The sequence below is a fragment of the Equus quagga genome, chromosome 6 (genome assembly GCF_021613505.1).
Source record: "Equus quagga isolate Etosha38 chromosome 6, UCLA_HA_Equagga_1.0, whole genome shotgun sequence".
In the NCBI taxonomy this organism is placed as follows: Eukaryota; Metazoa; Chordata; class Mammalia; order Perissodactyla; family Equidae; genus Equus; species Equus quagga.
Window position 1 is genome coordinate 107,027,585 of NC_060272.1, and position 14,532 is coordinate 107,042,116.

Genomic DNA, 14,532 nt, shown 5'->3' on the forward strand with positions numbered 1-14,532 from the left:
AAAACTCTAATGGCTTCTTATTGTCTACAGCACAAAGTCTAAAAGACCAACCTAATATGTAAGACACTTCAGAAGATATCCCTAGTGGGTATCCCCTTCTTCTCCATACACATATCCTTCATTAGACTCTAATTTCCTCACTTCTCCCAAACCTCTTCTCCACTTGGTCTTCCTATTCCTTAATGTCAAAACTCAATTCTTGGCCCTTAGCCCCAAGACTCCATATTTCTTACTTCGTGGAACCTAGAGAAGTAATAGCACCTTGGTAATTAATCAGATATTGCCTTATATTACTAAGTTAATCAACATGAGACTTGATTATAACATAATGAAATTGAGTTCCACAAACTTCACTATCTTTATCAATATCAAATCAATATCATTTCATATGAATATCATTTCATACCATTAAATAAGAGCCCAAACTGGTGGCTGTGAACAAGATCCAGCTTCAGCTTTATGTGGTCATAGAGACTTTTGTTGTTTTAGATTTGAATTTGAAGAATCTGAACATCTTGCGGAAGGCAAGGGGGAGGAATTACACTCTCCATTTCACCCCAGTGCCCATCACTCACCATTATTTCAAACCCCACTGCTTCTGACAGTCACCAATCCTGCCTGGTCCTCTGGGCATTTGAGTTTGCAACACGTTTTGATAGGCACGCTTGAAACATCTCATTGCCCTAGGAAGTCTGGAAACTCCAGGCACAGCTTCTAATCTTAGACTACATAGCATGACTTGTCCCCTACCAACAGGGCCCAGCACAATACTGAGCACAGAGTAGAAGCTTAAAAAATACAAGTTGAGTGACTCCATGCAAGGCTGTGGAATCAATTTGGTTAATTGTGAGGGCTGAGAGACTGGATGTCTCAATGAACAAAGGATGTCAACATTTGCCTGGGTTGAACTTCCCTTATGCAGTGACAAATGTGCTTTCATGAGAACAAGTTCTCACCATGAACCCAGCGCTTCCAACAATGACACCTATTACATACAGTTTGTTCCTGGAAATCATCCCACTAAAACAGGTATGATCAGTTCAAGATACCAATTTGAATGAGTTTCAGTTCCTAGAAGAAACGGAACAGACATATTTACTTTGGGATGGGGGAGCAGCTTCTGAAAAATGCTATTCACAAACATGATATTCCAATGACAGGAAGTACGAGAAGAAAGCATCTCTTGTTGGCCTAAACAAAAAGTGGTTAACCTTGTTCCAACTTCTGTCAAGAGAACTTAGTTGCCCTGTCACTCTACTGAAATGCTCTGAGTTCATTTTTTTAAACCCCTTGGGTTGTATTATCCAGCATGCACCAGCCTCAGGGACAATCAGGTGACAACCAAGTGGCAGAAAGTGGAAGAAATAACATGAGGTTTGAGACAAGAAGACCAGTGTTTGGAAATTGGCTCTGACACTCATTAACTTCTCTGAGCCTTGGTGTCCTTAGCGAAAAAAAAAGCTTTCCTCAAATAATTAAGTGAGATGAGAATAATAACAGCTAACACTTACTGAGTGCTTATTTTATGCCAGCCACTGACTCAATGTGCTTTAAATGTGTTAACTCATCTACTTAGGACAACATTATGAAGTAGATACTATTATTGCCTCATTTTATACAGAAAGACACTGAGGCACCAATAGGTTGTTATCCCCCCAACTCACTCAGCCAGGAAATGGCAGAACCAGGATTCAAATCTAGGTGCCCTCACTGCAGAGCCCTCAGCCCTAACACCTGCATGCTCATGCCCTTGAGAAGCACTCGATACAGTGCCTGGGAAACTGAGGCACTAAACACAGGAATGAAGAAAATGATTGAAAGAGAGGGGGCAGGAAGAATGAAAAAACCTCCACTCCATTTCTTTACTGGGATTCCAGGTCTCCCAAGGTTAGATGGTGAGGTCTTTAAAAGACCGTAGGTCTCCCAAGCCCCTCAACATTGTCCTGTCCTGCCCTCCTCTGTGGAAGAAACTGGAATAAATCACCCTTCCACACCCACTCGGGCTAAGCAGGACATGCAGCAACATACCTTGTCTGGTTCAAAAGCATCCCCGGCCGATCACAAACCAAAGGCCCCACACCCACCATTGGGTATTTCAACTCTCTTACCTTAGAGCAAATTCTCTGCCTGGCCAGAGGTCTCTCTTCTCCCTCTTCATTTTACAGTCCTAATCCTGGTGACTCAGCAGCCTAGCAGCCCCCAAATTCCCTTTGCGATTTCTGGGGCAGGCCATGATGGCCCTCGGTGCTGCCATCTCAGAGTTCCTGGTGTTGAGATGAAAATTAGTCCTCTCCGCCGTGTGACCCTCCCACACATACAGAGCAAACCCAGCCATACGTCATGTTGCATTCTCTCTCTCCTATTGGCCCACATGGTCTTGGAGAGGAGGCAAAGCTATGGCCACCACAGAGACAGCGAGTGCAAATGAGCCCCAGCAGGTGATTCTTATGGGGAGATGAGGAGGGTTGATATCACACTATGGGGTACATAGTACTTTTAAAATAAAGATAAAAAGGAAAGAAAAATACATACTTACAAGGGTGCTGGAGGATCACGCTAAAAGATATACTATCCTGAGGGGAAAATTTCAGACTAGGACCTCCTCACTCTGCGGAAGAAGTTCCGACAACCCAGCCATCCTAAAAAGGACCCATTTGCACCAGGGAAAAGCTCTTGTCCGAGGCATGACTGTTTTTGTCGAATTTTCTAGTTCTGAAGATGAAACTAAGCACAGGCTCTTTCCTCCAAACAAAGCCACTACTGCGGTCCCTAGATCTGAGTGGAGGAGCCGTAGGGAGCAGACTCAAGTTGCTGGAGGACTGCAGCTCTTCTCATTGTCAACGGGATTCCCGTTACATGGGAAGAGAGGAGGGGCTTCCTCCAAGACCTGCACATCCCCAGGGACTGCTGGAATGGGTCCCCTACTTAGAGAAGGACAGCAGTCCCATCAGGTGGTGCTAGTAGATTCACTGGTCACACATGAACCAGAGGGCATGTCTTTCCCTTGGGCTGCCCTCAGAGAGGCCAGAAGGCTCCTTTAACGGAACTCATCGAATAGAGTCATGACTATTATTAAGACTGGCCGGGGGGCTGGCCCCGTGGCATAGCAGTTATGTTGGTACACTCCACTTTGGCGGCCCAGGGTTCACACGTTCAGATCTTAGGGGCAGACCTACACATCACTCATCAAGCCATGCTGTGGTAGCATCCCACATAGAAAATAGAGGAAGATTCGCATGGATGTTGGCTCAGGGACAATCATTCTCAACCAAAAAGGGGAGGATTGGCCACAGATGTTAGCTCAGGGCCACTCTTCCACACCAAAAAAAAAAAAGAGTGGCCAGTCATTCGGAGGCTAGGCTGAACTTGCACACATAACCCATCAATCCTCTCCAATTACACATTTAAAATAAACCACCTTCTTTTATGTTAAACATATCACAAACACTCTCATTTTTTAAATTTTATTTAACTTCAGGGTCTTTAGGCTTCAGCTGACTTTGGGTCAGTCAGGTGACCATAGAGAAATGGTCTCATTGTATGGTGGCTTTTGCTTGGAGGGCCCAGGCTCCACAAAGGAGATTTTCCCAGGAGCCTCTGCAAACCCAGACCCTGTGAAACATGCTTGCAAAATATGGTCCAGATCTGACAGATCTGCAACTATGAAAGCCAAGAAAGGAATAACAAACTGACACCAGACAGGTGGGAATCTTTATTATGTTTAATGACACATCTCCCCAAAGTAATCCAAACCCCAGTATGTCACAAAATTATTCACATTATTATATACTCCCAAAGCAAAATACCTCAACTGCAATCCTGGATCCAATATGATTCCTCAAAACTGAAATAATTCCTTGAGCAATAAAAAGGTAAAATAGGAATAATTTAAGCAACAGAGTTAGCAGATCAGAAAGTGAGAAAAAGGTAGATTAATTTGTGGGGAAAAAAAAGGCTTTACCACAACTAGAAGGACCCACAACTAAAATATACAACTATGTACTGGGGGGATTGGGGGAGAAAAAGCAGAAAGAAAAAAAGGCTTTAAATAAGAATGGGCATTTCAGATCTTATCCCTAAACTGAATTAAGATGCTCAAACCATTTCAAAAAAACCGAACAGTGAATGTAACAATGTATATTTGAACAATAACTTACATGGGATACCAACTCAGTAGAAATGATTTCCTTCAGCTGCTTGTATACCTTGTTGTAAGTGGCCCCTTTCTGAGAATTGTACCACAGTCTTAACGTAACACAGTATTTTTTATTTTTGATGACTACTTAGACGTCAAAATAACAAATTGACAACTATAGTTTCAGACATATCGAGAACATATGAGCAGTTGTAATTTAAGCATGTTGTCTGTTTTCCAAAAATGGAAAGCTTTTTGTAATAGATACCTTTATTTGGCTGAAATTCTGAGAAAAGGATAAATGAGTTTTGTTTTACTGTTTTTGTTTTTGGAGAGTTTTTTTCTCCTTTAATTTTTAATTTCATTTTCCTAATTTGCCTAATGAACGAATTCCTGTGGTCATAATGAGAAAAGAAAACCTGACTCTCACTGAATCTTGTAAAAACTAAAAGGGTGTTAGGGTGTGTAGAGGAAAGCGCTCAGGTTACCGTATGAAGGAAAGATGAAGGTTTCCATTCTCAGGCTGCTCTTCCCTGGTCCGCACCCACAAAGATTGACGTGCCCCCGGTCCCCCTTCCTGCCATCCCCATCCTCTTCATGCTCCCTCAAGCTGTGTAAACATTTCATAAAAGCACCCTTCTAACTAATTTTAAATCCAGTTTTCAACAGCCATATTCGAAGAGCCTATTTACTTAAAACAGTTCTTTCAGAGAAATATTTGAGGAAGGTTTTGTTCCTCATATAAATTTATTAAGAATTTATAAATTCTAAATAAAAAGGAAAAAAAGGAGGGCTAGGTGACACAAGGAGGAGTTTAAACTACAGTCCAAAGAAATCAGCCTCCTCCTACAAACGCATCATAGAAATTGAACCTTTAGAGCAAGATCTGAATTCTCCAGATGTTATACTGTCTTTCTAGATTTTCAGTGGACTTCATGTAAATCAAGTCTAACACTAAAAAACAAACAAATAACAGAAAATAGATTTACCAAAAAAAGAAAATCACGTTGACAGTCTTTTCGTGAAGGATTTACCGGGTTATTCCTCTAAATAGCAGCTTCCTCTAGATCATGTAAAATGTAAATTGATTTAGAAAGAAAGAGAGATTGAGGGGGGAGGGGGAGGGGAGGGAGGAGAAAAAAGAACTTTTCAAGAACACATCCACTGCCCAAAATGAGGAACACTTGAAAAGCCATCTTGATATTTTCATTAGAATTCTAAGTGGCTTCCAAATGAAAAAGCATCTACCACTCAACTATTGGTATTTTCTATTTCAAGGTCAAAACAAACACACAAACAAACCAGAACACAAATTTTCCAGCTTGACAAGAAAATATGAGCCCCAAGCAGCAAACGCTTTAATCAATGACTCTTACCTGAATACAAAAGACTGAGGTACAGGGTTTTATTTAAAGGGGATTAGATACCCGGTGACTCATTACACATAAAAATTGTTGTCCTTCTCTCTAAGGATGTGTCAGTTGACTCGATGAGGGAGTTCTTCATGATGCTCCTCCAGCTTTCATTCAGTTTACCCTGTGAAATGTGAAACTTCATATACTACACGTGGTACTGAGAAAAAGAGCACCAGTCGACACAAGGAGAAGAGTTTACTCTGTTCTCATCTTGGCATGTAGCTGTACCTTGGGACCCCAGGGTTTCTGAGCCCCTTCTGCATTCCCAGTGCAATGAAGCAACATTAGGTGAGCACGACAAAGCAGCCATGTGACCTTGGGCAAGTTACCTGACCTCTTTGTGTAATACCAGGATGATAATAAGCAGAGTATCCACCTCTGAGTGTTATTGTAAGGAGTTAGTACAGTCCTTGGCACATAGTAAATGTGTAGAAACTGCTAGGTGTTACTGAGCTGAACTGTTAAATGTGCCCCAATCAATTCCATTCTATGCAAAAATTATTTTTGAGCATGGCGAGAGTCAATACAGAATTGGGGGGTGTTACAAGTCCCCCATCCTCAAGGCACTCATAGCCTACTGCAGAGATTCTCAGTCCTAAATGTGCATTAGAATCTCCTGAAGAACTTTTATAAAAATACTGATGCCACCCGCAGAGATTCCAACTAAATTGGTCTGGAGTGGGGTCTGGGCATCAGTATTTTTCACCCCCCACCCCAGGGGATTCGAATGCTCATTGAGGACTGCTGACCCAGGAATCTGCCTTGTGATTTGGGTACATGCTCACTGCCTGTGTGGTCTGTTGGATTCTGAAAGAATCAGGAGCTCCTGGGATGAAGGGAGGTGTGTCATTATCCATTGCATCAATCTCTGCAGGCCACCAAATGCCAAATCCCTCAGAAGCTAGTGACCAAATCAGACAGGGAGAGCCCTCAAGGTTGGACATTAGAATCTGTGTGCTGGTTTGCTTTTTGCTTCAGTTGTAATGGAAATGAAGGGGCCCCTGTGGGAGGAAGTCAAATGGCTCTTGCGTGCCCAGCAGAGACAGGGGAGGTTGGAAGGCATACCAGCCACTGTTGTAGGAGACGGAGGCCTAATGAGCTATGACAGAATCAGAAACCAGCACTTCAATTAATTTTTGTCCTTCATTTTTTTCTTTTCTTGGGTTACTTCCTTTTTGCTATTCTTTAATTTTAGAAAAGTTGTGTGCTATAATTCTTGTCTGTGTCTGAGGAAATCCAGGCCTGAGTTCCTTGCCCACCCTCTGGTTGGGAACATTACAAGTAGACCAGCTCCCGCTGAAGCCCAGCCACTGCAGTGGAAGCTGGGATCACAGGGAGCTGCGCACAGGGATGGGGAACTCAGTGGGCCAGAGTTGGCGCCATTTGGTCAGTCTCCCCTCCCTTCACAGAAACTTCCCTTCCAGTCCTCTGTCTTCTTCTTGGGAGGGTTTTCATAAGGAAAAATAACTATAATACAAGACTTAGGGAAAGGAGTACTAAGTGGAGGCATGAGGAAGAACAGAGGGCAGAGGGCCTGGCTCTGCCTGAGGGACCAGGAGGTTTCACAGAGAAAGGCCTTGTACGCCCATCTGTGAACGTGAAATCTCAGTGAGCACATAGCAGACATGGGCAATCAGCTCACGCACTTGGGAAGGGCCATGACACAGAGGCAATCACGCCTTCCAGGAGAACTAGGGATAATCTGCGGGGGGAGGGGCAGTGATTATGGGAGTTTTTTTGCAGTAAAATTCACATAACATAAAATTCACCATCTTAAAGTGTACAAAGGATAATCTGTTTTATGTCAAAAGAACCAAGTCCCAAATCATCCTGAATAAGGAGAAATAGACGTATTCCAACCCCTTCTGCCCATTTCTTCCACCCATTCCTTGGTCAGACAATTGGACTCATTGTTTATGGTCCAAAAATTCCTGACCTTTTTGTGGTAAGAATCTACTTTTTCATTTCCCCCAAATCAGCAGATCACTAGGAAATCGGGAGAGGAAAGCTGATAGACAGTAAAAGAGCAGCAGTGGAGAAGGGAAGGGACGAGAATTGGTGCTGCAGCAGGAGAAAGTCCTCGAAAAAAGCAGGGAAGGGGATAGGTAGTGGAGACCAACCAGGTCCTCTGCTGAACGCTCCCCTCGGGCCTGTCTTCCTGGCCACAGGGTGATTCTGGCTGACTCGCTTGAGTCACCTGACCTTGCTTGTTTGATCTTCCCTGGATTCAGTGAGATACTCAGCATCTTTCTAATAAATGCTCTGTTTGCTTAAGGCGAGCCAAAGTCACCTTGGGTTTTCTACAACCTTAAAAACCGTCACTAACACAGCCCTCCAGGCCCCAGCCTCACCAGGAATCCAAAACCCAAGAAGTGGAGGTAGGGGGAGGAGAGTGTGGAGAGCTTTCAGACAAGGCCTGCGAGTATATTCCAAACCATTGGCTGGGAACTCGTGTTATGTAGAAAATCTATTTTCTAAGACAGAATTTACTAATTTTTTTTCCTTCCTCTCTATCCCCTCACATCAGTGTCCACATGTCAGCTGGTTCAGGGCTTTATGTAACTTGATGTTCCCCTTGTTGAAATTCAGTGCAGTTTGGCATTTGGTAATCACATGGGCCATACTCCCTAAGTGGTAATTATGTGGGCTACGTTCGTATAACCACCTAATAAATGCCTAGATGACTGTTTTGGCAACTGGAGATTAAGTGGTCCAGAATCCATCCTTTAATCTACCAAGGAGAACATTCTATGGTAGAAGCCAGCAAATGGGCAATTACTGAGCTGCCCTCCACATTCCTGTGTGCTGAAGACAAGGCGGGCAGTCCTGGCCAGCCCTGGGGCAAGGTGATTTGTGCCCTAAGGCATAAATGACCTTCGAACCAGACTTTCAGGAGCCTAACTACAGTGAAAACCTAGCATGTCAATCCCACACTCTTTTATTGTTTAAAAAGACTCATAATTATTTTGATGTTGCTAGAATGGGGAACTACACAATACAACACCATAGGATCCTTGTGAGAGACGTTCTAGGACAATGTCCACAAAGTCTGCTTGGGTTCCAATGGGCTCTGCTCTGTCTTTCTCTCCAGGGTTCTTCTGTCACATATTCTAGGTTTGAAGAAGCAACAGAATGTAATGGCTAAAAGTATGGTCGCTGAAGCCAGACTACTCACATTCATATTCCGAGCTGTGCCATTTACTAGCCACGTCACCTTGAGCAAGGCCCCTAGCCTCCCTGTGCCTCAGTTTCCCTGTCTGTAAAATGGAACTAATGATAGTATTAACTTCATAGCGTTGTTGTGAGAATTAAATATTAACTTATTTAACGCAAGTGAAGTATTTGGACCAGTTCCCTGACACTCAAGAAGCACTTAGCAAGGAACAGCTACTATTATTCTGGGCCTGAGCTAGGAAGGAAAAAGAAGAGAATACCTGAGAAATGATGATACCCCACAATATTGCCAAATACCTGTCACATATCTGAATTCTAGATTTGCCTCGTTACCTCAGTCAACATTCACTCACAAACAGTATTTCCTGAGCACCAACCACAGTGGAGGGTCATCGGATGCAAGGAGAGCGGCAGGGTGCTGGGGGGAAGTTAGCATCTTATTCAGGGCACAAACCTAGGATGCGAGGCCGAGTTCATGTAAGCTAAATGGCATTCCATCGTAGTGCACTAAATGCTGGCTAGAAAATAGGGGACAGGACAGACAGAGTCCCTGACCTCGTGAAGGTTTCATTCAAGTAGAGGGGGCAGATTTTAAACAGTCAACCCATATAAAAATATAACATCAACTGTGTCATACTTTATGAAAAAAAAGTGCAAGGTGCTAAAAAATATACCTCAGAGAGGGAGGGAGGGTCATGGAAAGTGATGAGACCGGAAGGATAAACAGAAGTGGCTAAGCAGAGTCAGGAAGTATTCCAGACAGAGAGCAACACATGCCAAGTCCCCATGGCAGGAAAGAGCGTGTATTCAAGGAGCTGAAAGGGGGGCCATTAGATTAGGAGTGAGAGAGAGAGAGAGTGCGAGAGAGAGAGAGAGAGAGAGGAGTACAAGAGGAGGCAGGATTCCTGGCAGGTGCACATATGTGCTATGGTTACTACACTGAGTGAAGGAAGAACGTGGTTCTTAGACCTCCTCCACGTCTCCTGTCCACCCCATTTTCTAGTTACTTCACATTGACAGTGGGAAATTGAAATTGCTTTAGTAAATCAAGCAGCACTTAAGCTGCTTACTTACATAAGACAGCAGCTCAAAAATATCTCTTTTCATGCACTGGGTATTTCTTCAGATGGTAGCTGGGTCTTTCAAGGATACAATTTACTTTAGAGAAAGAATCTTCCTACAATAAAAAACAAATCCAGCAATTGCATTACTCGTAATGTAATATAGATCAATGCTATCCAGATGTGTAATTTTGCATTTAAGAGGTCTGTGAATCCCATATATGCTATATATGTTGGGTTCACTATATATGTGTGTACATACATACCCCTCCCTCTTTCTTTTTCTTTCTTTTTTTCTTCATTTTAAAGGGAGTCCCCTACTTGAAAAAATTAGGAATTAAAAAGCAAAGCCAATTGTTTTTCTGAGAGGAAGTAAAGTAATTCACTGCCCTCATGGTAGAGTAGTCAATATTCATTTATAAGTGTCATCCTATAAATCTAGGATATGTCAGCATTTAAATAAGTCAAGATGACCAATTCAACTACATGGTATGGTTAAATCCAATCCCTGGGGGCATGTTAAGCTTTCATTCGAATTCTTCTGAAATGGTGACAGGTCACTTAGCTGTCGGTACACTGCAGCAGACAAAGTCCTGGGTCTATCTGTCTATGGATCAGAAACACTCCCCACCCCCATAAAAGTCAAACAGCCAAAACACCTTATTAACTTTTAGAAAAACATCCTTCCATGTTGTGACCTTACGCAGACCACACACATTTTGCTGGACTCGTCCCTGGCTTGGGACTCCTGTGAGCAGTGGAAGGGAATGTGCTACAGGCCAGTTAGACTGTCTTCTCTCAGTCTTTTGAAGGACCACATCCCCTCCTGCTGCAGGACCTCTACTTGATCATGCTGTGCTCCCAATTAGCTGCTACTCATCTCTCATTGTCAGGTTCCATTGTCTCTTTCTCAGGGAAGCTTGCCCTGACTCCCAACCAAGTCAAATACCCACTTTCATACACTCAAAGGACACCATGTACCCTCCTTGGTAAGCATCACAATTTTACCTTTATTTCTGTGGTTACTTGATTAATGTCTGTCTCCCTCACTAGACTGGAAGTCCCAGTTCCCATATTATTTTATCAGCAAAGATCTAATGTTGTCAGAAATCCTAACCTTGTCTAGGTGCTGCTGAGCTCTGTGGGATGTTAGAAGACTGCATACCCTTTCATGGATCTTCTTCCACGTGGACTGAGAACTAGGATGGAACCTGCACAACAGAGTAAACAGGGTAGAGTATTACGCAGCTACTAAAAAGCATATTTAGAGTACATAACAGTATGGGTTGATATTTATAATTTAATAGCAAGAAAAAAACAGCAACATGCAAAACAGTATACATAGTGTGGTTTCAATGTCAATGAGCCTATGCATAGGAAAAACATTGAGGAATAAAAACAGCTAAGCTGTTAAGAATGGTTTGTGTTTGGGTGTGTGGCTGTGAGTGATTCTTTTCTTCTGTGTACTTTACTGTGTATTTCAGATATTTCTCCAAAGAATAAATCCTGCTTTAACATTTAAAAATTTTATCCCAAAAATTTTAATTCAAAATTTAATCCTAATTAAGAATTTTATTTTATATCTCATTACTTTAGGCCAGCCAGTCCCAAGCTTAACCACAGGTCCTGCAGTGTCTTTCAGTTCCTCAACATGAAGCGTTTTCTCCCTTTCATGGGCATTCGCAGCACTGCTCCCTCTGCCTGGAACGCTGCAACCCCCATCCTCATCCCCACTGGTGTTAACTCCCACCCACCCTTCAGAGCTCAGTTCAATTCTTCATCTCTCAGGAAAGTCTTTCCTGAACACCCTCCTGTCGAGGAATGCAGCTTCCTGTTAAGTGCACTTGGAGTCCACTCACCCCTCATTCACAGAACTCCCCCCAGTGGATATTCTGTCATTACTTGGTTAATATCTGTCTCTACTCCTAGACTGAAATTGGGACTGAGATACTTTGGTCCATAGCTCATCCCAGGGCCTAGCAGGAATTGAATATTTCCTGAATGATTAAATTCATCCATCTATTCATTCATTCATTCATTTTAGGGAGGAGAGTGGGTACCAAATCCTAAATTCTGAGGCAGAATTAGCATTTTGGTCATGAAAAGCACAGATATTGAAACACCTAAGGAATTTTAGGAATTTGGATAAAATCATTCTCTTTAGTTAGTGTACAATAAACATTGGAAATGACAGGAACATTAAAGGAATCAATCCAGTTGTTAGTCTAGCCACCACACTAATGAGCCCCTGTGTGGGTGCCTCTCTGCTTGGTTTAGGACCCACATCCAGGCCACCTATCCAGCTCTCTCATAACAAGCATGTCCCACTGGTTTCCAGGGAGACAAGACCAAGAGCCTGAGTGGATCTACACAAATCCATTACCAACCCAGGAAAACAACTCAAAGCAAATGAAAGCATCACCCAAAGCACGGCCATGTTTAAGAAAAGACAGGCATGTCACTTCTATACTCCTCTAAGAATTTTTAAGAGGAAGGAATAGAAATATTTTGAAAGCTATAAATAGTTAGCATTTAAAAATAGCCACCAGCTGGACACTGTAAATGCTTTTTCATAGGTCTTGAGTAACCAGTGCCAAAACGATTCCTACATTTGTTACCATTACTATCATACACAGTCAATACTACATTTGAAGATCTTTGAGAATGATGAGTCAACAGACAGGAGCAGACTGTGCCCTCATTACAGCCTTCACCATCTCCAGATGGTGGAGGTAGGGAAGAGGCTCGGGAGAGTTCCTCCCTCTTTTGGGACTACCATTTCTCACCCTTTTAAAAGGATTCTCCACTTCCCCCATTAGAACATTGGGCGGACTCACTCCCAAATTTGTCTCCCAACTCATCCCTGCAACCTCGGCCCTGGCCGATTTCCATACTAAGCTAGCAGAAACTCAAAAGGTGTTTTTCAGGGGCTGGCCCCGTGGCCGAGTGGTTAAGTTTGCGCGCTCCGCTGCAGGCGGCCCAGTGTTTCGTCGGTTTGAATCCTGGGCGCGGACATGGCACTGCTCGTCAGACCACGCTGAGGCAGCGTCCCACATGCCACAACTAGAGGAACCCACAATGAAGAATACACAACTATGTACCGGGGTGCTTTGAGAAGAAAAAGGAAAAAAAAAAAAAATCTTTAAAAAAAAAAAAAAAGGTGTTTTTCATGCACCCCAGTGATCCGGGCACAGGGAGACTGGTCCCAGTGTCTGATGTGAAAAGAAATGTGGGGGCAAAGTGCTGGTGGCACCTAGTGTTCCAGGGGCTGCCTCCGTGCTCATGCTGAAGGCAATGAAGAATGGATTCTTCCCCAAGGATATGAAGGGATAGCTTTCATTCAAAACAACTGTCTTAGGGGCCGGCCCAGATAGTTAAGTTCACATGCTCTGCTTCAGCAGCCCAGCGTTCACTAGTTCGGATCCTGGGTGTGGACCTACACACCATCGCGCATCACCATGCTGAGGTGGCATCCCACGTAGAAGAACTAGAAGACCTTACAACTAGGATATACAACTATAAACTGGGGCTTTGGGGAGGAGGTAAAAAAAAAAGGAAGGCTGGCAATAGATGTTAGCTCAGGGCCAATCTTCCTTACCAAAAAAAAATCAAAACAAACAAACCACCTTTAAAAAAGAAACAGCTATCTTAAAAATATTATCTTCAGTGCCACCTCCCTGGAGTTAAGGTGACCAACTATCCTGGTTTTCCTGGGACTAAAGAGTTTCCCAGAATGCAGCACTGTCAGGGTTAAAACCGGGACAGTCCCAGGCAAACCGGATGCCTGGCCACCTTACTAGAGAGTGCAGTTTGGAAAATAGAGCTTACTGCTCTCCATCTCTGACTTACCCACCAGACATGTGCAATCATGGGGTTTTTTTAATTTATGACAATAATATAAACAAACCATGTCTAGAAATATACCCACATGTTAATAACATTTGTCTTTGGGTAAGAGGACAACGGGTGACTTTTTTTCACTCCTTTTTGGATTTCTTAATTTCTAAACTTTCTATAGTGAGCAATTTTATACCTGAGAAATCAAAAGCTTGAGTTTTTAAGTTTATGACACATAAAAGTGGATAAATAGTATCTTCGTCAAGTTAGCTATGTGTCCCATTTCCAACAAACATCCTGAGATAGGCTTTCCAGAAGCAAGGGAAAAGGCTCAACTCTTACTTTGGAGAAGTAATCTTCCCCAATTTTTCATATCAAGGTGTCCTAAAGAAGCAAACTGATGAAGTGACCCAGCTTTACTCCTGCCAGACCACAACACACCCTTGGAGCAAAGAGATGGTGCTTGCCGCTGACCTTTCTCGGAGAAGGGGCTGATCCAGAAGAGGGCTGGGAGACCTGCAGTGCTGGGAGGCGGCAAATGAAGTTTCCCGACGGCAATCGGCATCCCCTTGGTCACTGTAACTGGGCGAGGGCTTTCCAAACTTACTCGAATCTAAGGGTGATGGTGACTCATTCCTTAAAACAATCCGTTCATCTGGCTCTTTGACAACCTGAGTGACAATGTACATGATTCTTTAGTTGTCGTTTTGTTTCTGTTTGGTGGGGGTCAGGTAGGACAAGGAAGAGAACTGGGGACAAAATGACAGTCTCCCTGCCCCAGGGATCTCCTGCAGTGAGCAAGGGGCAGGAGTAGAGAAGACTAGAGACAAGGTCAAGGAAAGATAATCAAAATTCTGCACATTCGACATGTATTAACAAGCCCAAACAACTTAGGCTCTTAACTTTGATT

General features: G+C 43.2%; 1 protein-coding gene across 2 annotated transcripts in view; it reads right to left on the reverse strand.

Moving 5' to 3' along the window:
* Positions 1-4,766: 4,766 nt before the first annotated feature.
* The window catches only part of SPATA6L (spermatogenesis associated 6 like), a 43,803-nt gene continuing 34,037 nt past the window's right edge, over positions 4,767-14,532 (reverse strand). For both annotated transcript variants that reach the window (XM_046664846.1, XM_046664845.1), the window contains 4 exons: positions 14,097-14,293; positions 10,903-10,996; positions 9,799-9,901; positions 4,767-5,671 (listed from right to left, as the gene is read on the reverse strand). In XM_046664846.1, coding sequence (XP_046520802.1) covers positions 9,812-9,901; positions 10,903-10,996; positions 14,097-14,293 — 381 coding nt within the window. In that variant the 3' untranslated portion in view covers positions 4,767-5,671; positions 9,799-9,811. The remainder of the gene's footprint in view (positions 5,672-9,798; positions 9,902-10,902; positions 10,997-14,096; positions 14,294-14,532) is intronic.